The sequence below is a fragment of the Equus quagga genome, chromosome 10 (assembly GCF_021613505.1).
Source record: "Equus quagga isolate Etosha38 chromosome 10, UCLA_HA_Equagga_1.0, whole genome shotgun sequence".
Taxonomy (NCBI): Eukaryota; Metazoa; Chordata; class Mammalia; order Perissodactyla; family Equidae; genus Equus; species Equus quagga.
In genome coordinates this window covers 111,084,306-111,107,172 of record NC_060276.1, presented here as the reverse complement: position 1 = coordinate 111,107,172, position 22,867 = coordinate 111,084,306, and the positions used below count along the sequence as shown (strand labels likewise).

Here is a 22,867-nt window from a genome sequence, read left to right as displayed (position 1 = left end):
GTCACTCAGTCACATCTAGCCTTGCCTATAGGTACTTCCTTTGCCAACATCTATAAAGAGGTGGCGGGGCCATTGGGCCATGTACCTTTTAGGTTAGATGCTCTCATTTTCATAACAGAATCCTAAACAGCCCTCGTTCTGGTTGATATACAAAGCATACGAATTAATCAACAAGTCAGTTTCTGCTCTTAAATTTTGGCCAGCGACAGTGACCTTGACCCTTCTACTGTCTGAAAATCACTAAAAGCTTTATACTAAGAAATGTTGTTTTGGGTGCCGGCCCGGTGACGCAGCAGTTAAGTGCGCACATTCTGCCTCGGAGGCCCAGGGTTCACCGGTTCAGATCCCGGGTGTGGACTTGGCAAGCCATGCTGTGGTAGGCGTCCCACATATAAAGTAGAGGAAGATGGGCACAGATGTTAGCTCATGGCCGGTCTTCTTCAGCAGAAAGAGGAGGAATGGCAGCAGATGTTAGCTCAGGGCTTATCTTCCTCAAAAATAAAAAAGAAAGAAAGAAATGTTGTTTTTGAGGACCACCTAAAAGATATGCATGCAAGACCTCTATTACTATAAATCAGAGATGCCAGATAGATGGTTGCTTGCAGCCTTTCATCCATCCTTCACCCACAACAGACACTGTTAATCTATTACAGAACTTCTCTCTCCTGAGCATGAACTCAGCCACAAAACTTCCCAAGGCAGTTATTCAGTTGACATGTGAGTTGAAACTTACTTGCCGTCATAGGGAATGATGATCTAAATGCTGCCCTGAATAAAGCCATACCATTGAAGCTCTGTGATCTTGAACGAACAAGAAAGTTTGGGCGGTTCATTGCACTGATTTAACGCACCGTGCTTTCTAATTGCGGCAACAGTTTACATCGAGGGGATCTGTATGAAACTCCTTATGACACTTTCCTGTTTAGTTCACAGTATCATCATGATGAGGAATCAGGATTTCCCTTCAGACTAAAAATCAAGAAAAACTGTGCTTCTCAAAAACAAACAAACAAATGGACCTGGAGGGCATTATGCTGAGTGAAATAAGTCAGAGAGAGACAAAATACTGGATGATCTCACTTATATGTGGAATCTAAAAAACAAACAAAAATAAAAACCAAACTCATAGATACAGAGAAGAGACTGGTGGTTGCCAGAGGCAGGGTGTGGGGGGTGGGCGAAATGTGTGAAGGTGGTCAAAAGGCATAAATTTCCAGTTATAATATAAATAAGTCAGGAGGATGTAATATACAGAATGGTGACTATAGTTAATAATACCATACTGCATATTTGAAAGCTGCTAAAAGAGTAGATCTTAAACGTTCTCATCACAAGAAAAAAAATTATATGTGTGGTGATGGATGTTAACTAGACTCATTGTGGTGATCGTTTCGCAATATATACACATATTGAGTCATTATTTTGTACACCTGAAACTAATATATGTCAATTATACTTGAATTTAAAAAAAAGAGAGAGAGACCAGCACTTACCAAGTCCTTTTGCACCTATTAGCCAACCTCCTTACTACACCTTCCTTACTTTCTCATCAGTTTTCGTCTCATCCAAACCTAAGGTGGGAAACTTCAGGCTGTAAGCTCCTTGAGGTTTGTCTTACTTGTCGTTGGAACATAGCACTCTATAAACAAGATTTAAAGAATGAATGACTGAATGGCTAATGGAAAATGCCCTTCTCCAAGGTGTGCCCGTTTAGAGATTTATGGATAGAAAAAAAACCTGGTAATAACCTTTTCACTTTTTTCTTGTGGACTCAGAATTGTAAATGGAGGGAATAAAGATTAATCTTAAAGCAGGCCCGGGGCCCAGGTCCCCTCCCACCCCACCGCCAACAGACGTCGAACCCTGTTCCTCCCCTATGAGGGTCTAAGTGTGGTGTTGCCTCCACAGGCCCAAGACAGCAAGAGGGCACTAGGTGCCTAGGGAAAGTCATCGGGAGGAGACATCAGGAAGCAGAGGAGTGTGCTAACGCCATGCATCCGCCTAGCACTTAAGATCTGCTCGGGGGCTGGTAGGAACACAGTCCCAGTCGGTCCCCGGTTATGTTTCCTACCCGGCTTCTGCTCATGGAGTTGTGGGGTTTGGAGCTGGGAGAAATATGAAGAAAGTCAATTTTTAGACCGGGATCAGGTATCCGCAGGCCCGTTTCACTCTACAAATGCCGCTGAAGTCTAGCTCTGAGACCTGGACGGTTTTCTTCAGAAACTTGTGGGCCCCTCCCATTCCTCCGTGGCTTCCCAGGACTAGGCTCCACCAGCAGGGGGAGATAAAGCGCCGTGCACCCAGCCAGAGTAGAAGTGAAACCGAACAGCCTGGGAACTCAGGGAGTGGCCAGGACCGAACGCGGGGAAATGCGCATGCGCGGGACAAGCCTGGCCAATGTATAACGCATAGTCGTGCCGCGTGGCAAGGGCAGAGCGCCGGGATTGGCCAAGACGGAAGGGCGGGGAGCGCAAGAAGAAGAATTGTGACCCGCGCCTGAGGGGCGGGGCCTGGACACCGTGGGAAACCACGCCGGCGACGGCACTGTTGGGAGGGGCATGACCTGAAGACGTGGGACTTAGTTGTTGCGTGAAGGGCGTGGCGTGGCGGCTCGTCAGGGCATGACAAAACTGGTCGAGATTGTGGGAGGGGTGAGATCAGGCAGAGGGCAGCAGAGGAATTACTAGAGTGGAAAGTAGGGAAATGGGCTCAGGGAGGGACGTGGGGTCAACAGAATGAGCGTGACCGGCGTGGTTAACAGGGATGTGAAAGGACGCAGGGCCGGGGCGGGGCCACCGACGGAGACGCCGGGTCATGGAATGGCATGCGGGATGCTCATGACGAAACAGGAAGAAAGGCTGTCGTGTGGGCGGAGCGCAGGGACGTACCGTCAACGTGGGGGCGTGGCCTTGCCGTTCTCAGGGGCCTGACAAAGATGGTCCAGCTCTGAAGGGTGGGCCTAGGCGGAGAGCAGGGGCGGGGCCAAGCTAGCGCGCAGGCCCCTGAGCGCGCCTGAAGGCACGGAGGGACGGCAGCAGAGATATAGCCAGGGCAGCGAGCAGGGGGGGAACCCAGGCCCTGGCTGAGTGGACAGCAACTTGCCGCTCCGAGGCGAGGAGCGTGGCCAGGGCGGGACTTAAGGCCTTGTCGGGGACGTGGGCCGGGTGGACGCTGGCGTGACGTATGAAGCGAAATGACGTCTCCCGGCGTGAGGGGCGTGGCGAGGCGCAAGGGGGCGTAGCCAAGATGGCCGCGCGCATGAGCCTCTCCCGGTAGCGAGCGGAGGGGTTCGCGCTCAGGGAAACGTTCTGGTAAGGGATCGCTGCTGTGTGGAACGTGGTCAGCAGGGGGTCATAGCCTACCAGAGAGGACAGGGATCTTCTGCCCCTCATGGCTACGCGCTGCGATAGGGCCGCGCGAGGAGGCCCACAGTCCCGGCGGGGTTTTTCTGGGGAATGGGCGAGAGGAGGCAAGGCATCGCTCTTTCCCCACTCTAATCTTGTTCCTCCACTATGAGGATCACCAGATAGCTACACTCCGCTTAGAATTCTATTTAAAGGTAGAACAGCTGTCCCAGAGACTTGGGGAAGTGAAATGGTTGTAGTTCCAGACACTGAGACGCCGCAAGCTGAGACTTACTCAGAACTGCATTGTTGATCTTCCCCCTGCCTATGCCGAGGGTTATGGGCAGGTTCACAGCCAATCCCAGGGCAGGGGGTCAACAGCAACAGCATAGCTGTCCCTTGTGGGCAATTCTGAGCCTTCTCTACTCCTCAGTTCTTTTTTTTTATCCTTTTTCTTTTGTGCCCCAGAGCTGGAGGGGAAGAACCTACAAAATACAAACGTTGTTGGTGGCTATGATTCTTTGTGGCATGAGTTAAGAGCTACTGCTCTGAGGCTGCTGGAAATTCGTTTATTATAATTATTGTTATAATTATATAATATTTTTGTTTACTTATATACTACAATATATATTGTTATGTTATATTATTATATTATCAGTATAGTTTTACCTCGTTTATCTTTGTTGAGAAAGTTTGAAAAACATGGGGAGATAACCAAGATGTGTATACCTTAATTTGGGTAGAATTTATTCTCTGTCAGCTACTGAAAACCACACATTTCTCCTTGCCCTTTTTCCTTTACTGACAGTCTGGTCGTCTCCACTCTGCTATTTAAAAGTCTTGGGGGCCGCCCCATGGCATAGTGACTAAATTTGGCACGGTCCGCTTTGGTGGCGTGGTTGGCAGTTCGGATCCCTGACACGAACCTACACTACTGTCAGCTGTGCTGTGATGGTTACCCACATATAAAGTGGAGGAAGATTGGCACAGATGTTAGCTCAAGGCTAATCCTCCTCACCAAAAAAAAAAAAAAAACTCTTGCTGGCATATGGAGAGAAGTCAGAACTCTCTGGTGAGAGAATCTGCCCCATACCCTACCATAAGTATCCCTGCACATACCTCAGAGCAGTCACTGTTCTCAGCCTCCGTTGGAATCTACAGTGAACCAAAAAGTTAAGCCCTCCCTTCTGGGCCCTGGTAAAGAGCTGCACTGTTCTTGAGTATTTTGGAAATGAAACCTTTCAGCTTTCTAGAGCTTTCTTCCTTTACTCAGAAATTGTAAACTCAGTACCAGGACTAAAATTCACCTAAAGGGCGAAAGCAGCAAGGGCACCATTCCTGTGCTTGTACACACCTGCCCTCTTGTCTCTGGAGTCAGGCAAAAGGCTGCCACCACTCATGGTTGGAACACAATAAAAGTTGAGTGATCTTTGATTAAATATGACATTGGGGAAATCTGATGAAAAGAGAGAAATGCATTTCATTTCATTGGCTGCTATAGGGCAGTTAATTGCAGCACACAAACCAGGTTAAGTAATGTATTTTGAAACCTTTGGCAACCCCAGATTGGGATCATGCTCTCAGGGAAGAAGTGTGTGAGAGGAGGAAGCTGAACTTTCTCAATCAAGACATAGAAACATACCCTCGAATTTAAATTTCAGAGAATTGCAAAAGGCTGACTTCCTTTCTAAATCAGGAGGTGAGAAAATGAAGGGTCGATCTGGTAAGAATCAAGGAGTTTTTTAAAATGCAATTGTAACCTTTAGTAAGTAATTTTTTTTGGTGTGTGTTTTGCATATGTATAAATAGCTTGATCAGGCAGAGTTCTAGCCGAGGCATTCAATAAATACATGGTTTATGAATTATTTTAAAGGGCTTTTAGAATCTTTTCTCTTTTCACACATTTGTAAATCTGCAAAACAGCAGATAAGGTACGTTTAAGTAAAACCCAAGGACATACATAAATAATCAGTGATAGCAAGAGCATATAGCACACAAAGTTTACCTTCCCTGGGACCCATCCTGCCTATGGTCCCAACTTTATGGACAGACTTAAGGGCAGACAGATTGTGAAATCCAGCAATGTGTGCTAGTAGTTCATTGTTGTGTGCTGTGTTTGAGGATTAATCACTATTTGTGGTTTCACAAGCTTGGGGTTTATGAGATCACTGGGTAAGGTGGGTAAATAATCACCTCTTGATAAATTATTTTAACAACCATCATTGGCTTTAGGCAGCAGTGCTGGCCTTAAATAGTATACACCTGTTCTCTCAAGTGTCCATATTTTTATATCTTGGTGTATAATTTTGTTCTTAAAGCCCTGAGGCCACAGCTGACTTGTAATTATTGAATGTGTTTGTCAACATGAACATTGTTTTATGTATTTAGAATCCTTTTATTTTGAATATGTGCTTTTGAGAAAGAGAAGTATTTTTGGTCTAAAACTTCTAGTGAACTATTTCTTGCTCATAGACAATGGTTAATAATAATATAAAACATTTATAATTTCGTTCAGTGTTACCTATTTTTCCTGTGCCTGTACTACAAAATATAACTTACTGAGAAAATACACTCTACGTTTATACATTCCAGAACTCACCTGGAGCCTATTTCATAATGGCTATTAGTATGTATTTAATGCTAAATTTTTTTTTTTTTTTAAAGATAGAATTTTTTTTTTTTTTTTTTTTTAAAGATTTTATTTTTTCCTTTTTCTCCCCAAAGCCCCCCGGTACATAGTTGTGTATTCTTCGTTGTGGGTTCTTCTAGTTGTGGCATGTGGGACGCCGCCTCAGCGTGGTCTGATGAGCAGTGCCATGTCCGCGCCCAGGATTCGAACTAACGAAACACTGGGCCGCCTGCAGCGGAGCGCGCGAACTTAACCACTCGGCCACGGGGCCAGCCCCTATTTAATGCTAAATTTTGCAGTTTATAGTCTAGGTGCAAATTCATAAACGCTTTTCTGATAAGCATCTTTCTTCCTGAAGCATATGCCTGGACATAAACAACCTTCTGTATTGTTACAGGTGTTGTAGCCTAGCATTAGCTAACTTGAGTTTCTGTTCATTTGGATTTTCCGGGAAGCCTGCTCGCCCGACCTTCCATGCTCGGTTCCGTCCTTGATTGCCTTTGACTGTTCCTTCACCATCTCTTGGCCTCCTTAATCACTCTCTTTTGTCAGCCCCCCTCTATACGCCCGTTACTCCTGGGGAGAGGAGATTTTCCTTCTGTCTCTAGCCTCATGACCTCTCCTGAGCACCAGAGCTGCACTGCCGACTCTCTCCTAGACTTCTCCCCTCGCCTGCTCTCTTGGCGCCTCAAATCCAAGGTGGTTAGCAGTAAGAGTGCCATCTTCCCCTTCCCACCTGCTCCTCGCACCAGGTTCTGCCTCTCTGTTCAGGGATCCGTCCTCGTCCTACCACCAGCACCACTCCAGCTGTAAAATCACAAGGCCTTCCTCATCTCCTGTCCTTTTCTGTCTTCCAGTTGAGTGCCAAACCCTCTGTTTTTTACCAAAATGGTGATCTCTTGAATACAAAGTACCTTGTACATCTCTTTTGTCACTGTCTAGTCCAGTGCTTCATAGTCTCTCACTTGGATTATTGGAGTTTCATTTTAAATTCCACATGCCCAAATCTGAGCTACTGATTTCCCGCCCAAAACCTTTCCACACACTGTCATCCTCACCTCAGTTCATGGCAACTGCATCCTTCCAGTTGCTTAGCCCAAGAATCTTCCAGTCATCCTTGACTCCTTCCTTTCACGTCTTATGGGGTGTATCTCCAAGATATAGGTAACACCCAATCACTTCTCACCACGTCCACTGTGACATCCTTAGTTCCAGCGCCAGGACTATCCTGAATGATCTCTCTGCTTCTTTCCTGCCTCCCATCCCAGTCAGTTTCTAGGAGGGCGCCCTGAATGATCTTTTAAAACTGCAAATCAGATTCTGTCCTGCTGCACACAAACTCCGTTGTGTCCTCATTTCACTTAGAGCAATGGTTTGCAATCAGAGGTGACCCCCCCTTCTCCAAGGGACATCTGCAATGTCTGGAGACGTTTTGGTTGTCACAGTTGGAGGGAGGGTGTCACTGGCATCAAGTGGGTAGAGACCAGGGATGCTGCTAAACATCCTACGATGCAAAGACCAGTCCTCTACACCAGAGTTATCTGGTCAAAAATGTCAACAATGGAAACCTTGAGTTAAAGAAAGAACCTTTACGGTGGCCTAGAAGTCTACTTGATCGGCATCCATTATCTCTTGCCCTCATGTCCTACTACCCTCCTCCTGGTTCACTCCACTCCTGCCCATATTGGCCTCTCTACTGTCCCTTGTATGTGCCAGATAAGCTCCTACCTCAGGGTCTTTGCACTAGTTTATATTTTTATATATATTTGCACATTATATATTTATGTTTTTGTATGTATGCCCTTCCTCTAGATAGCCGCGTGACTAATTCCCTCATCTCCTTCAAGTCTTCCCTTCAATTTCCCCTACTCTGAGGCCTGCCCTGAGAAGCTTTTTAAGGTGCAACATTCCAAATTCACCTTACCCTGCTCTACTTTTCACTGAACCTATTCTAATTTTCTCCATAATTTACTCATTTATACACTTGCTGTTTATTGTCTGTTTCCTCCTACTAGAATGTAAGCTCTACAAGGATAGGGATTTTGTTTTAGTCCCCTGATGAGCCTAGAACAGTTTCTTGCATTTAATAGATGTTTCGTTGATGTCTTGATGAATGAAAGGGCGAAAGAGTGATGGAGTGAATGAAGGATGGTTGAAGGACTCACCTCGTCACTGACGTTCCTGGCTCCACTCTGCCCACTCCCATCCAGCCTGTGCTGTGCTGACAGTCATCAGAAGCCATCAGTGCTTCATCCTATATGCGTGAAATAACATCAGAAAGTCATCCAGTTTCTTGGACATTCATATTCCCCGAATTAATCTCAAATCCCCATCCAGCTCCACCTTCCACTGTGTCCCCTGGACATCTGCTTAGCTAGACTGACACATAAAATTAACCATCCTGAGTAGAGAGGCTGGGAACAGATAGTTCCCTCACAATTCTCAGAAGGAACCAACCCTGCCGACACCTTGAGATGAGACTTCTAGCCTTCAGAACTGTGAGACGATAAATCTCTGTTCCTTAAGCCAGCCAGATGATGGTACTTTGTTTCAAATTAATACACTGACCTGAAGACAGCAGGTGGAGAGCTAGGCCTGCAGGTGAGGAGTCTCCGTGGGATTCGTGAACTTCCTGCCAGTCCTCTCTAATGTGACGGTGCATCTCTGCCTCTTGAGTTCAGTGTGTTCAATGGCCAAGTGATGCGTACGACAGAGTGCGTGGCACCAGGCTGAAAAGCTGGCTGTTTGCCACCCTTCATTTTACAATACTTGTCTGTGACATAGCTTGTTGTTAGGCAGTTATAGAGTTCTACCTGGAGCCTGCGCTTGTTCCTCTCAGGGTAGTAATAGGAAGTAATTCTGCTTCCTGCTTTCACTGGACACACATCGGGTGTGATTTTTCTCTCCTTCCCCTTGGGTGTAGCCTTCTCCCCTCTAGCTCAGATCTAGCAGGGTCAAGGGCAGTGGTACGGGGAAAAAGAGCTAGTTCAGAGCCAACTAATAGTGAAAGACATGAAGCAAGGGGAGGATGAAATCAGAGTGCATACCTCCTTGCTCAGCATCACTGGGGATCATCATGTGCTTTTTTGTATCTAACATTCTTCTTGGAAAGATGGTGTGAATGAATAATATTGATGTCAGTAAGTGACCTGTGCCTTAGTGTTCTCTCAATGTCTCTTTTTGTGCCTTTTGTCACCTGTCTTCCCCCCCCCTCCCCGCCCCGGCATTGCCAAACTGTTGGGAGGCCTCCAGTAGGCTGAAGGTAGAAAGTGAGGAGGCACTAACGCCTGCTGAGAGCTGGATTGGTCTGTGTTTCCCTTCCCATATGATGTGCATTTCAAGAGGCTCCAAAGAGGAGAAATTGCAACACCGGGAAGGTAGAGTTCATGCCTTGTACATCTTTGCATCCCAGCACGGTGCCTAGAGCAAAGGAAATGACAGTGAATGTTGAAAGTGTTTGCTGGCAGAATTCTCATCCCTGTGAGACTAGGCTAGGTTCATATTGGAGTAGGTTCCTCTTTCAGATTAGGCAGGAAGGACTTTGGGGATCCTTCAGATATTATAGGTAGGGTATGAGACCCTCCTCTTAAATGACAAGCATTTAAAAGTGTTTCAAAATTACAAATGGGTGATGGTGGCATCTAGGAAAAGGAAAAACACTTAATACTGTCTGAGAACATGCTGGCAGTCACTTCACAGTTCTGGGTTCTTGAAATTAGGATCAACATCTTCACCACTCAGGTCATTCCACTAATCCTCACTGAGCAGCCATCATGTCCCAGGCATTGTGTCCCTAAGAGATGCAGCTATGACAGACAGACACAGTCCCTACCACCATGGGGCTTAGATGCTGGGGAGATGGAGTTGTAAAGTACATCCCTGATCAGGTATTTAATTCAACTGAGATAAGCACGGTGACCAAGGAGAAGAGGGCGCTAGGGTCAGGGCAGGCTTTGAGGGAGTGACGCTGGAGTGGATCACCTGAGGAGAGGGTAGGAATTAACTAGGCACAGATGGAGGAAGAGTGGTTTGGGGGAAGGAGGAGTACATGCACCAGCTGGAGGGAGCTTCCTCGGAATTTGGAAGAACTAAAGGGCACATGGCTGGTGTGCAGGCAGGAGCATGAAGTGCATACGAGGGAAGCAGATCAGTCTGAGGTCCTGGGGAGACCAGTAAGTTTGAGGAACAAGACTGGATAAACTACTGACTCTCATTTGGGTCCTCCCCGCCGACCCCCAGTGTACTAATAGTCTGAATTCTGAATGTTGTCCTACTTAGAAGTTTCCACATGCTGTCAATCTCTGTTGTTTACAGCTTTTCCTCCTCTGTCCTCCTGCCTCTAGGTTATTAGATTCCTGCAAGTTATTTGGGAACTGATCAAGATTTCAAGCTAAAGATGGAGTTAATGAATCGTCTGAGGGCCGTTCTTCAAGCCTCTCCATGCAAGTCACCGTGGAGAAGATTCCAGATCCCGAGGTCCATGCCAGTGAGGCCCTGCAGCCTCTACACCTGCACTTACAGAACCCGGAACCGAGCCTGTGAGTACACCACTGCCTTAAAGACAGCGAAAGGCTGGTTGTTTCCTAAGAATCACGTGTGTGTTAAGTGTTTGCGGGTACTATGTCAGTGGCATTCCAGAGTGGGATTATATGCCATAAAAACTGAAAATAGCTACTTGTTTCTCTATTTGTCTTCTAAAATGTGGAAAGTTCTTTTTTTCCTAGCTTTATTGAGATGTAATTGACATTTAACATTGTGTAAGTCTAAGGTGTGCCATGTGATGATTTGAAACACACACGTATTGCAAAATGATTACCACAATAAGGTTTAGAAAGATCTTTTCTTGACCAATTTTAATATGTTAGAATGATGTCATGCAGAAGGAAGACAAGGGAGATGTCCCGGTTTCAAATACTTTGGGACCTGCTCTTTACTGTTTGTTGTTAGCAATAGTCTCCTTACTAATGTTGATCCAGAAACTGAGAATTATTTCTTTGAATCTTAACGTTCTGGAAGTTGCATATTAATGTTTGCAAGCTCCATAGCTTCATGCTCTGGAATATTTCATCCCTAGTTACAAATTGCAGTTACTTCTAGCTGACCACTTTGCCACGTGTGTGCTCTGCTGTAAACGCAGAAGAACAAGTGAGGCAGCAGACGGTCTTCCCTGGAACCTCTCGATCTCCTTCCTCTCCTGAAATACAAGTTACCGTCCATGTCCATGTGCAAGGATTCTCCACCGAGACACTGCTGACTGGGGCGTGGGTCATTCTGTGTTGTCAGGGGACTGTAGTGTGCGCTGTAGGATGTTTAGCAGCATCCCTGGCCTCTACCCACTAGATGCCAGTAGTACCCCCCACAGCTATAATAACCAAAATGTCCGCAGACATTACCAAATGGGCTCTGGGGGACAAAATTGCCCCTGGTTAAGAACCATTGAGATGATAAGTAGATAATGTGTGTATTTGTGGAGAGATGAGTCTGAGTTTGTGGAGAGATGAAATGGGTAAGTATAGCAGTAAAGAGGAATTTTTTCATCTTTTCAATTATTTTAAGGGAACTGACACAATGTGTTCAAATGTTGGCTTCCTTCTAGGTCAAGGTTTCTGCACTTTTTCTCTTTGGGTTTGCTCTCTTTTGACCCCATATGCACATAATTAAACAAATAGTTAAGAAAGGAATGCTTGTAAATTAGTAATACTAATCTAGCTAAATCCAAGGACTTGAAGCTGCTCCATAAATATATTTTTATTGTAAGTTTACTTTGTTTCCTCTAACATTGACTCATTGAAATGAACTGGCCAGAGTCATAATAAATTTCTGGTTGCTGGGTGTGGCTTCCTACCAGCAGGCCCACATCCTACTTGGACTGGCTCATTTTCGATGCTGGCACTTTGCGGTCTAAGGCTTAAAGTGGAAAAAAATAGTCATATTTAGCTAGTGACTAAAGTTTTACTTTTTTTTAACAGGAAGTTGAAAGTTAAAGGTCTCAAATCCAATATGCTTGTCTTTTGGATAATTTGCTCCTTTTAGTGTTAACAAAAACAAAAAGCAGTGGTGGCTTGGGGATGTGGGGGCTTCCCTTGATTAATTTTCCACATCAGATGTTCTTGTTTGTAAGTTGCTAAGAAAAACAAGTGCCAGTCATAATTTGATTTTGTTTTTGGCAATTTCCCTGCCCCTCCCTGTTTTCACTGAGGAGAATATCATGGTCGCTGTACCCTGGGCCACTGAGCATATCCTGTTCCTAAATCCCAGAGGCTCATCTGAGAAGTCTGACAACATTCTTTGTTTCTGGAAGCTCAGTACCCCAGCAGAAGGCCCAGTGTACACTTGTGACCAAGAATGACCCAAGATTGAGAGAGAGAAAAGATAACGTCTATAGGCCTTAGCTAGCACCTGCCACACAGTGAGGACTCAGTGTTGGCAGCTACTTCTGCTACTATGATTGTTAACATCATCGTCTTTATCGCCATCATAGGCTCAGTGCCTCCCTCACATGTCTTTTACAAAGGGTAACTTCTATTTGGTTTTCAGAGTTTCTCCTATGTCTGCTGTTTCTTAAAAATAACCAGCCTAAAATAATCCTTATGCCAAAGGCACATATTTTAGAGTGATAAATTCTGCTCCCCTACAATGGATGCATGTCGTTATACGTTTGTCCAAACCCATAGAATTACAATACCAAGAGTGAATCCTCATGTAAACTATGGACTCCAGGTGATTACGATGTGTCAGTGTAGATTCCACAATTGTAACCAATGTCCCACTCTGATGGGGGATGTTGATGACAGGGGAGGCTATGTGTGTGGGGGCACAGTGTGTATATGGGAAATCTCTGTACTATAAATAAATAAAGTCTTTTTAAAAAATTAAGCATGAGATCTTAGATCATAAGAAAATTAATTTAATAATGTTAATTCTTAATTTAATGAAATATAAAGAATATCATCTAGAATGGAAGTGGTACATATTTATTTGTTATTATTCCAGTAATTCTTAATATTCATGATCTCTCTACTTTTAGAAAGAAGAGAAACATTTCTTTTTAGGATAACTTGGAATAGAATGGCATTGTGTAAAATGTAGCTAACTACTAGCCCTAATAAGTATTTACCTGTAAATTTATTATTTATTTTTTTAAAGATTTTATTTTTCCTTCTTCTCCCCAAAGCCTCCCGGTACATAGTTGTATATTTCAGTTGTGGGTCCTTCTAGTTGTGGCATGTGGGATGCCGCCTCAGCGTGGCTTGACGAGCCATGCTAGGTCCACGCCCAGGATCCGAACCTGCAAAACCCTGGGCTGCCGCAGCAGAGTGTGCCAACTGAACCACTAGGCCACAGGGCCGGCCCCTACCTGTAAATTTAAATTCATTAAAATTTTATGGCCAGAAGTGCTGAGCACTTACCATATTAGTCCTTTCCATCATCAGAGAAAGTTCTATTTGACAGTGCTGATCTATATTATAACTGAGCTGTGTTATAAAGTTCTTCTGTCATTCCTCCAGTTAATTTTGAAGAACAATAGTATCGAGAGGCTTCTTTTGCTGTTTCTTCACGAAAAACTCTGCTCATTCCTAAATAATCTAGACTCAGGATGCCCCAGATTGAGTCTTTCATTAACATCCAAATAACCTTGAGAAACATTGGGAAGATCAAGAGCCCGCTGGAATTGTATTAAGGGCCTCAGGGGAATCTGCAGGTATAAGGAAGTGACAAATAGCCCTGAACTGACCACCAGGAAGCTGCATGTGTATGCTGTGCTTATCTGGGCTCCTTTTACAGCCCTGATGCTCTGAGAAGACAATTTGTGATTCTGTGATCATCCTCAGCAACGTCATATGGAGGGTCCCTGGGTATCCTGTCACTGCGCTAAGCCCTAGGCCTACCAGGATGGTCTTCAGTTAGATGAGGGAACAGCGCATCTCAGGAAAAAGGACGGTACAGGGCAAGGCAGGGGAGAAAAAGCTCATGAGGGTATAGAGCAACCATGTCCAGGAGATAAGTAATGTGAGCCACAAATACGAGCCATATAGGCAATTCTATATTATCTAATAACCACATTTAAAAGAGAACAAATAGTATGTCAATTATACCTCAGTACAACTTGGGGGGGAGGAAGAATAAATAAATTTAGTTGATTTGTGAAATTATTTCTACTAATATAGCAAATATATGTGAAAAAGTTATAGGTGAAATTAATTTTACTAATCTATTTTATTTAACCCAATATATCCAGAATATTATCACTTTAAAATGAAATGAATATGTGAAATATTTTCCATTCTTTGTTTTGTGCCAAGTCTTCAAAGTTCCTAGGTGTTTTACATTTATAGCACATTTCACTGGCAACATGGGGTGAGTGGCTACCACATTAGACAGTGCGGGTACAGAGTGGTTGCCGAGGAGTAACAGCAGATGAAGGGATGCTTAATGTAATGTGGGGTTGTTGGAGAAGGGGCGTCAACTGACCTTGAGAGCCTGGTAGGATTTTATGAAATGAAAGGAGCAGGCAGATGCGATCATGTGAATGCAGGAGATGTTCTGGCGTAAACCTGCTTGCCTGGTCGGAGAGAAGATGGGTGTGAGGTAAGGGGAGAGAGCCTTGGTATTGATACCGAACCTCCTAATCTCAAGTTTGTGTGCCCAATGCACAGCAAACGAAACACTGAGACATAGTGCTTGGAGATGGAGAAAGACTTATTCAAATTGGCCAAAATGAGTAGGTGGGAGCTTGGGTTCGCTCAAATCCACCTCCCCAAGAACAGAAAGCAGGGGGGTTTTATGGAGCTATGGGGCTTGGCAGGAGGAGCTCTGGGAAAACAAAGGGTCACTCCCGATAAGCCCCTGGGCAATCTGACTTCTGGGCTTCAGTGGCTGTAGAGGCCAGCCACCAGGTGATTGCAACCTCCCCCAAGGCATTCTCTTTCTTCTGCAACACAGCTCACAAATGCTCTGGAAAACAAGCTCACAACTCCTCGAGACCCCTGAGTCACCTCTCAAGTTAAACAGGAAAACAGCAAATTGCTTCAGTATCTACAGTAACCCTTAGGTACCTGGCTTCAGTATGACTTGTTTGGTTTTCTCTCTCAGTAAAACAGGCATTAAGTGCTTCCTTTGTGCCTGGTACTGAGTTCAGCCTTGGGGCTGTAGAAATAGTACAGGCCCTAAGGGCTTGGAGTGACACAGATCCTTTGAGCAGATAAAGCAAATACACAGGACATGAGTAATGGTTGGATGCTAAATGGTGTGAGAGTGACTGCAGTGTGAGTTCAGAAGAAGGAAAGATAAGAGTGGTTGGAGAAAATGTCACTGATGCAAGCTTGGTGAGTCGAGGAGTCGAAAGACTTCTTGGACTCTCAAGGTCTGCCAGTAGTTCTCTCTTATTCAGAGAATAGCATGGAGACAGGACCCATGGGTAGTGAAGAGCTGCAGCATGGAGACAGAACCCATGAGCAGTGAAGAGCTGCAATGTGTTGAGGGTTAGAGCTAAATTTATAAGGCATAGGTGTGTGAGTTATTTCTTTACAAGACAAAGGAAAGATCATGAAAAAAACTGTTAAAATGGTATCAGTGCAGGTGGGGTCTGGTTAATGGGTGGTCCTATAACTTTGGATGGAAATCAGGTCGATCAGGTCAGGATGTCCTGTGCTTCCCGGAGGATGATATAGATCATCGGTATGTAGGGCAGGACACCTTGGACTTCTCTCCTTGGGGCAGGAGCAGCCTTGATCCTCATCATCAAGACCAGAATTTGGGAAGACGGAGTAGAGAGAAGTGAGGAAGAAGGAAAAACAACCGAGAGGCATCGTGTGAAGTCTGGAGTGTAAAGGTCTAAACTAGGTTGGTGGTCATGAGCAAGGCAAGGAAGAGAGAAACCTGAAAGATTTTTAAAGAAAATATAATGTGGTGATCAATGAGGTCCTAGGAAATAAAGCAAGAAGGAGAACGAAACCTTTTCATCAATGCTCTTTATCTTCATTCAGTCCACAAGCCAGCTCAGTTCTGGATTGCAGAGCAGTGGAGAAGCAGATAATTAAGTATAGATGTGTAGAGGAGGAGAAATAATTTTCCCTCTATCCTTCTGAGTCCTAGGCTGAGACATCTGTAATAAAAGATTAACAAGAGAAAAACATAAGTCTGTTAACATGTATACCTCATATACACATGGGAGAGACCCAGGAAAACTGAGTGACTCCCTGAGTTGGTCCAAGCCACCACTGATATCGGCTCAACACAAGGTTGACATAAGGGAAGCCATTTTGTAGGAAAAAACCCATATTGTGATTTTAAATGACCTCTGAGTAACTATCCCAGACAAGCTCTGTAGATTTTCTGGCCCCTCCCAGCTGCTTTAAGATGGTAACTTTTGTTCTTTTGAGTTCCTTAGGAGTGTAGGAATGTGATAATCCCAGGCAGAGAGCCTCTGCTGATAACCATAATCAGTGACAACTGAAAGATCAGGGTATAGGGCAGCTGCTCCATTCTCTGATGCATATCCAGTAAAACAAGGGACTATCAGGAACTGGGACCAGATGTCTGCCCCACCCTGAGACCAGCCATCTCCCCCACCTGGAGACTGGCCCTGTATATAACTGGCCTGTAGGCTTTGTTCTGTGAGATGCTTCTTTTGGACATGAGTCAGCCATCTTCCCTCTTGCCAGCAAGCTGTAATAAAGTCCTTTCTCTCCTACTGATGCGGGGTCAGTGAGCCGAGGAGTCGAAAGAAAGATTTCTTGGACTCTCAAGATCTGGCAGTAGTGCTCTTTTATTTAGAGAATAGTGTGGAATAGCATGGGGACAGGACCCATGGGCAGTCAGGCTGCTGCGTGGGGACAGGGCCCACGGGCAGGAGGAGCCGCTGCTGCTGCCCTGAGTTGAGGGTTAGGGCTAATTTTATAAGGCATGGGTATGTGAGTCATCTCTTTACAAGACAAAGGAAAGAACATGAAAAAAAGTTAAAATGGTGTCAGTGCAGGTGGGGTCTGGTCATTGGGTGATCCCATGACTTTTAGACAAGAATCAAATCGGATTAAGTAAAGGTCAGAAGCCACCACCCTAAATCAGTTACATGAGATTGCCAGACAGTAACCAACTTAAGTTCTTGCCTTCCCCATTAAGAGTTTCTAGAGACAAGGTCATCTCTCTTCTTCTTCCTGGTACAGAGAGGGAGGCACCTTTTACAGATAGAGATTTACCTTACAAATGTAAATGTGTCCTAACAAAGGGCAAGTTCCATTCCTCAGAGCCTCCTTCCCTGTCCCAGTTTATCAAAAGCAATCAGCCTCAAATAATCCTGATCCCAAAGAGACATATCTTGGGGTGGCCAATTTCAGGTCCCTACAAGGTCATCCCCCCTTCCTTCACAAATGCAAATATCTCTCAAAGAGCAAGCAAATTCCAGTCCTCGGAGCCTGCTTCTCATCTGCAGTTTTAAAAGTAACCAGCCTAAAATCCTCATCACTACCACCTTGCCTCCTGACTGTTGGCATGTATTGTGGCGCGCAGACGAGCCCACTTCGGTAGTAACACCACCTTAAATACCATCTTCAGCTAAAGAGGAAAGAAATATATGGGGAGGTGGTGGGGAGGCCAATTATGGGAGGCGACCAGGCAAAGCTCAGTAAACAAGGTAAGGTTGTTATGCAGATTTAAATCCTGCCTTCTCCACTGAAACAGAAGAGTTTCTGGTGATTTAGTCATCCTCCTCTTCCTGGTAGGGAGAGGGAGACATCCTTACAAATGGAGATTTCCCTCATAAATGTAAATGTCTCTTACAAAAGATTAACTTCTACTCTTGTTTTCCGAGCTTTTCCTGTGTCTGGTGTTTCCAAAATAATCAGCTCAAAATAATCCTCATGCCAAAGAGGCGTATTTGAGGGTGGCATATTCTGCCCCCCCTTCACCATCCCAAAATATACCTCGTTGGCATAAGGATTATTTTGAGAAACTGCAGACACAGGAGAAGCTCTGGAAACAGTAGAAGTGACCCTTTTGTAAGGGAAATTTACATTAGAAAGGGGCCTGTACCAGGAAGAGGGCTGTTACCAGAGATGGCTTTTTCACCTGAGAGACTTCGGCATGGCGGAGCAAACTCTCTTTACGATACATTTCCTCTTCTCACCTTCCTGTGAAATTCCTTCCTCCCCTTTCGAGCCCCAGACTCCTGTCCCTCTCCTTAGCTCAGGTGTATCAGCCCCAATTGCCTGGCTGCCTTTTGAGTCTCATATCTTTGTGGGGCTCCCATAAGTAAGTAGGGAATTAAAATTTTTTCCTCCTGTTAATCTGTCTTACAGTGGGTCTCAAGTAAGGTTTTCTTCTCCTATCGTGGCATATTCTGCTACCCTTCATATGCGTACAATCATAACCATACCTGTTTAATGTTTTGAAGGAAAAGCTCAGAGTGCTATGATTAAAAATTAAAAGGGGATCATATCATAAGGGGGTAGTCAAAAAAAGTTTCACTGAGGAGGTGCCACTTAAGCCCAAGACCTAAAGATAATAGGAGCCGGCCTTGAGCTGAATGAGGGGCAATTGATTTCTGAGGAGGAGGAGCAGGAACTGAGGAGGAAAGGCAGGAATGCAATTTCCACATTTCTAGGGCTGAAAGAGGAAGACCTCCACCCGCCTCAGGCTGGAGACGGGGTAGTACAAGCACAAGATAAATCAGAGTCAGGACTAGTCGTAGAAATAAATGAGAACTAAAACCGAGCATATCCTCACTATGGAATCTAAAGGGCTTTTGTTATTGACACCTTCCTAATGGCAGCATGGCATCACTCACTTAAACCATGGTTGATAAAATCACTCTATTTCATTTTCCTCAAACAAGAAGAACCTGCAAATGAAGGCTCTGTGGTCAGAACACTTAATCATCTTCCTGTTTTGAGGGACAGTATGAGCAACTACGAAGAAATCATTTCAATCTCCATTTGGTTAAAATGGCAGAAGAGGAAGGGAGGAGAGAACAAAAATGTGAATTTATCTTTAGCAAAACAAGCCCTTGGCAAAAGCTGGCTTCACTAAGGGGACAGTCACCAAGGGCCCCCTAGTGGGGAAATGATCTATGTTCCTAAAGAAGGGCGGGGGAAGGGCTGGAGAAAACCTTCTGGAAGCCGAACTTCTGAACTGAAGGGCATCGAGTGATAGGAGTGTTATGGTCATAAAAGAGCAATTGGAGGAATAGGCCTGGTTTTCTTGGGCTGGTGTTTGTGTGGGTGTGAGAGTAGATTCTGGCCGTTTCCTGAAGGAAGTGGGGAACGATGGAGGGTGAAAGAGGGCATCGTGTCAGGCATCTGCTCATTATTCCACCTCTCCCCTGGTCTTCACAGGAGACCCTCGTAAATTGATTTCGAAGGGTGATTCTCAAATCCTCAGCCACGGTCTGAGTATCTCAGAGAGGAAGAGGGGGCAAGGTCTCTTTGCGCTGGGCATCTTTAAATCTGAATCAGGGCTGTTCTAGGGGTTTCTGGAAGTTTAAAGATATCACACAATTACTCAAATACAGCTTTTCACCCCAACAATAGCAGCTGAATAATCAATACTCAAATTAAAGGGCCTATATTGACTAAGGCACTACAGGGCAACAAAAAAGGAGGGAGATATGGCTCCTGCCTGCAAGGAATTTGCGTTCTAATCCAATTATAGTGTGACTTTATTGTACCGACTCATATGCATTTTCCATTTTAGATTTCTGAAAAAGTTCTTGTTCTTCACAAGTTCTTTTATACTAAGGGAGAAAACCCAAAACATTGGATTTGGACCTCCCTAGAGATGAGTACTGCGTTATATGAAAAAATAGAAAGAAAAAAGAGAATACTCTGAATTTGCCTATAGCTTTTTAGCTGTAGACCAAGATTTCTCAACTTTGGCATTATTGACATTTGGGGCCAGATAAATCTTCCTTGTGGGAGCCAGTCCTGTGAATTGTAGGATGTTTAGCTGCATGCCTGGCCTCTGCCCACTAGATGTCAGTAACACTCTCCTCCAGTTGTGACAACCAACAGTCTCCAGACATTGCCAACTGTCCCCTGGGGGGGCACAAAATCACTTCCTCCCTTGAAAACCACTGATCTAGAAACTGCTTGGAGAGCTCTATATCTATACTACTGGTGCACTTTTCCCAAAAAAACAAAACAAAATAAGGTTAAGATCTTGAACTTGAACTTCCAGCTTTGGGCAACTACCTCAGGAAGAGATGTCTCCTCTATAAGAGTAAACGAGAGGCAGGTTTCTGGCTTTTTTAGTGGAAAGTGGAGTGCCAGTGACCCTGGCATACACAGGGGTTTTGACTGGGTAGCAGCTGTCCTGTCACTTTCTCAAATCCTTTGACTCATTCTTAGTAGTGGGGTGAGGTACAGAGGGTTGTTGGTCATGATTTATCTCCATTCATATTTCCTCTAGTTCTCCTGTTGGTCTTGGTTCCCATCCGTGGTGTTTCTAAAGGGCAGAGAACTGTACCACCCAAATTATACACGTGGGTTCTGTCCATCATGCATGGATGTCTCAACAGCTCTATCTGTGTTACAGGAAGTCCGCTGAGATTTATCAGGACTTGCCACAAAGACCTGGTGCTTGACTCTTGGGTAGAAAAATCATCATCAGTGATGTCATCACTGTGGGTGCCATGTGGGACAAGTTGTGCATGTACACCTTCATATATAATGTCCATAGCTGTGCACGTGACAAACAGAACTCCAGGGATCTTAGCAATGCTGATTCTCTGCCCAGGTTTTGCAGGATGGCTGCCTTGTGCTCACAGTTCGCTTACATGGGAGGTAAACTCAGCAGACGCACTTCTATGGGACCATATAATCCCTCCTATGGGATCAATGTCCCTGTGTCTCTTCCCTCTGACATACTTCACTGCTGTGATTCAGGAAGGGTCTGAGTCTCTCCTTAAGGGTTAGGGGTCTCTGTGTCCCCTATTTTCCTCTTTCTCCTCCATGGTATGACATGGCCCCAAAACCCTGAACATCTTACTTAGACTTCTCAAATTAAGAAGAAATTACTCCTTTCCTTCCCAGATTCATCGGTATCTTTCTTAATTCTTTCAAAACCCTAGAGTGTGTCCCCATCTCAACCGGAAGCCTATAATATTACATTGTGTCTAGGATTCCAGAAATTTCAAAACAGCAAGCTAGATTACAGGATGCATGCTACGCAAGCCTTTATTTCTACTAGCCAACCAATTAAAACCTTACCATGCTTGGTTGAACGTTCTGTCCAAAAATTCTTCCTCCTCTTCCCTCATTTCCTTTGTTGAAAATAAGTTCAGTACTGAAAATGTCATTAATTTGTATTTGTATTTAAAGCTGGCTTGGCAGGTTGGGCTCCGAAAATTATCAATAAAGAGAAGGAACTCGTTTGAGAATAGCCTATTCCACATGGCGCTCGTCTCCACGCATTTTGCTGTTATCGCAGGACTGGGTGTCACTCGGTTTAGGTGAAATTAGAAGGTCACCTGAGATGCTTTAGCTTGATGAGACAGCAGAAGGCCGCTTCTCTACAAGCTGCTCTCTGACCGCTTTGTCTTCTGCCTTGGTCAGTCATTTATGCCCCTGAGCAACTAATTCCTAAGACTTCAATTCCATCGGCCTCGACAGGCTCTCCGCAACTGGAATTGCCTGGTGTGTGATCCCAGATAGTGGACATCTTGGTGATAGCCTGGATGTGCTTTCTCCTAGTGCACCCACTCTGGGAGAGCGTGGACCTGGTCCCGGCAGGCGAGCGCCAGTCGCCTATCAACATCCGGTGGAGGGACAGCGTGTATGATCCTGGCTTAAAACCGCTCACCATCTCTTATGACCCGGCCACCTGCCTCCACATCTGGAATAACGGGTACTCTTTCCTCGTGGAATTTGAAGACTCTACAGATAAATCAGGTGAGAGCCAGACTGGTGTTCTTGTCTGGAGTTAAAGGGACAGTTTCTTGTCAGCAGAGGCCATATCACACTGCCTCCATGCGAGCATGAATCTCCTGTTAGCAGTGGCATGGCACTCATTGAACTGACTTTGCCAGTATATGAAAAAAGTTCCTTCTAGTTTTTAATGCACATTTTCTTCTATTAGTATAGGTAGTATTTCCTATCAATAAATATGTATATCTTTATGTATAAATTCTATAATTGATATAGAAGATAGGGTGTGAAATTAAAGCTTTGTCTGAAATTTATTTTGTATGTAGCTATTGAATATGTACTAGTTTTCTCTGCTTGCTGACTTTACAAGACACTTTTATACTAAATAATCAGATTTAGCTGATCAGATTGCAATATCTTTGAAATGGGGCAAAAAGAATATTCATGTGTGCATGAGGTTACAGTCTTAACTAGTTAGACTAGTCATATATTAGAAAAATGGAAACTCGTGTTCTGTCAATTTTGTTAATTAAACAGTGTTATCTACTTTAAAAGAAACACAATTTAAAAGAGATTTTTAAATTCAACTATTATATTGCTTTTGAATCATCTCTTTTTTTCAACCTACCCAGATATAAACTGATCTGAACAATTTCAAAGTTTACCTGAAACTTTTAGTATCTATGGAAAACAGAATGTGATTAATTCTATGCAGGTTTCTTTTTTTTTTTCCCAAACTGAATTTGATGGTATCAAATAGTCCTGATTAGGACCGGCCCCAGTGGCCTAAGTGGTTAAGTTCAGCACACTCTGCTTTGGCAGCCCAGGTCCAGCTCTCAGGCATGGACTGACACCACTCGTCTGTTAGTGGCCATGCTGTGGTGGCAGCTCACATACAAAAAGAGGAAGATTGGCAGCAGATGTTACCTCAGGGCAAATCTTCCTCAGTAAAAAAAAGAAGTCCTAATTAGTCTGAATAATTATTATTTGAAATAGTGTATCTTAACAAATGGTTATCAACCAGTGGCAATTTT

General features: G+C 44.4%; 1 protein-coding gene and 1 long non-coding RNA gene across 5 annotated transcripts in view; one reads left to right on the top strand and one right to left on the bottom strand.

Moving 5' to 3' along the window:
* Window positions 1-426: 426 nt before the first annotated feature.
* Window positions 427-2,307, bottom strand: LOC124245840 (uncharacterized). Of its 2 annotated transcripts, none has more exons than XR_006890352.1 (3): window positions 2,072-2,307; window positions 1,494-1,639; window positions 427-487 (listed from the first exon to the last, which is right to left on the bottom strand). It is a non-coding gene; the product is annotated as an uncharacterized LOC124245840 (long non-coding RNA). The 2 variants fall into 2 exon arrangements; XR_006890353.1 differs by having other exon boundaries at window positions 431-491.
* A 901-nt stretch (window positions 2,308-3,208) lies between these two features.
* CA5B (carbonic anhydrase 5B) overlaps window positions 3,209-22,867 on the top strand; it is a 34,829-nt gene continuing 15,170 nt past the window's right edge. The window contains exons 1-3 of one of the 3 annotated variants that reach the window (XM_046673611.1): window positions 3,209-3,311; window positions 10,317-10,511; window positions 21,660-21,857. In XM_046673611.1, the coding sequence (XP_046529567.1) occupies window positions 10,370-10,511; window positions 21,660-21,857 (340 nt within the window). In that variant the 5' untranslated portion in view covers window positions 3,209-3,311; window positions 10,317-10,369. Of the gene's footprint in view, window positions 3,312-9,220; window positions 9,351-10,064; window positions 10,146-10,316; window positions 10,512-21,659; window positions 21,858-22,867 lie in introns of those variants that run through there. The other 2 variants (XM_046673612.1, XM_046673613.1) reach the window with 2 other exon arrangements.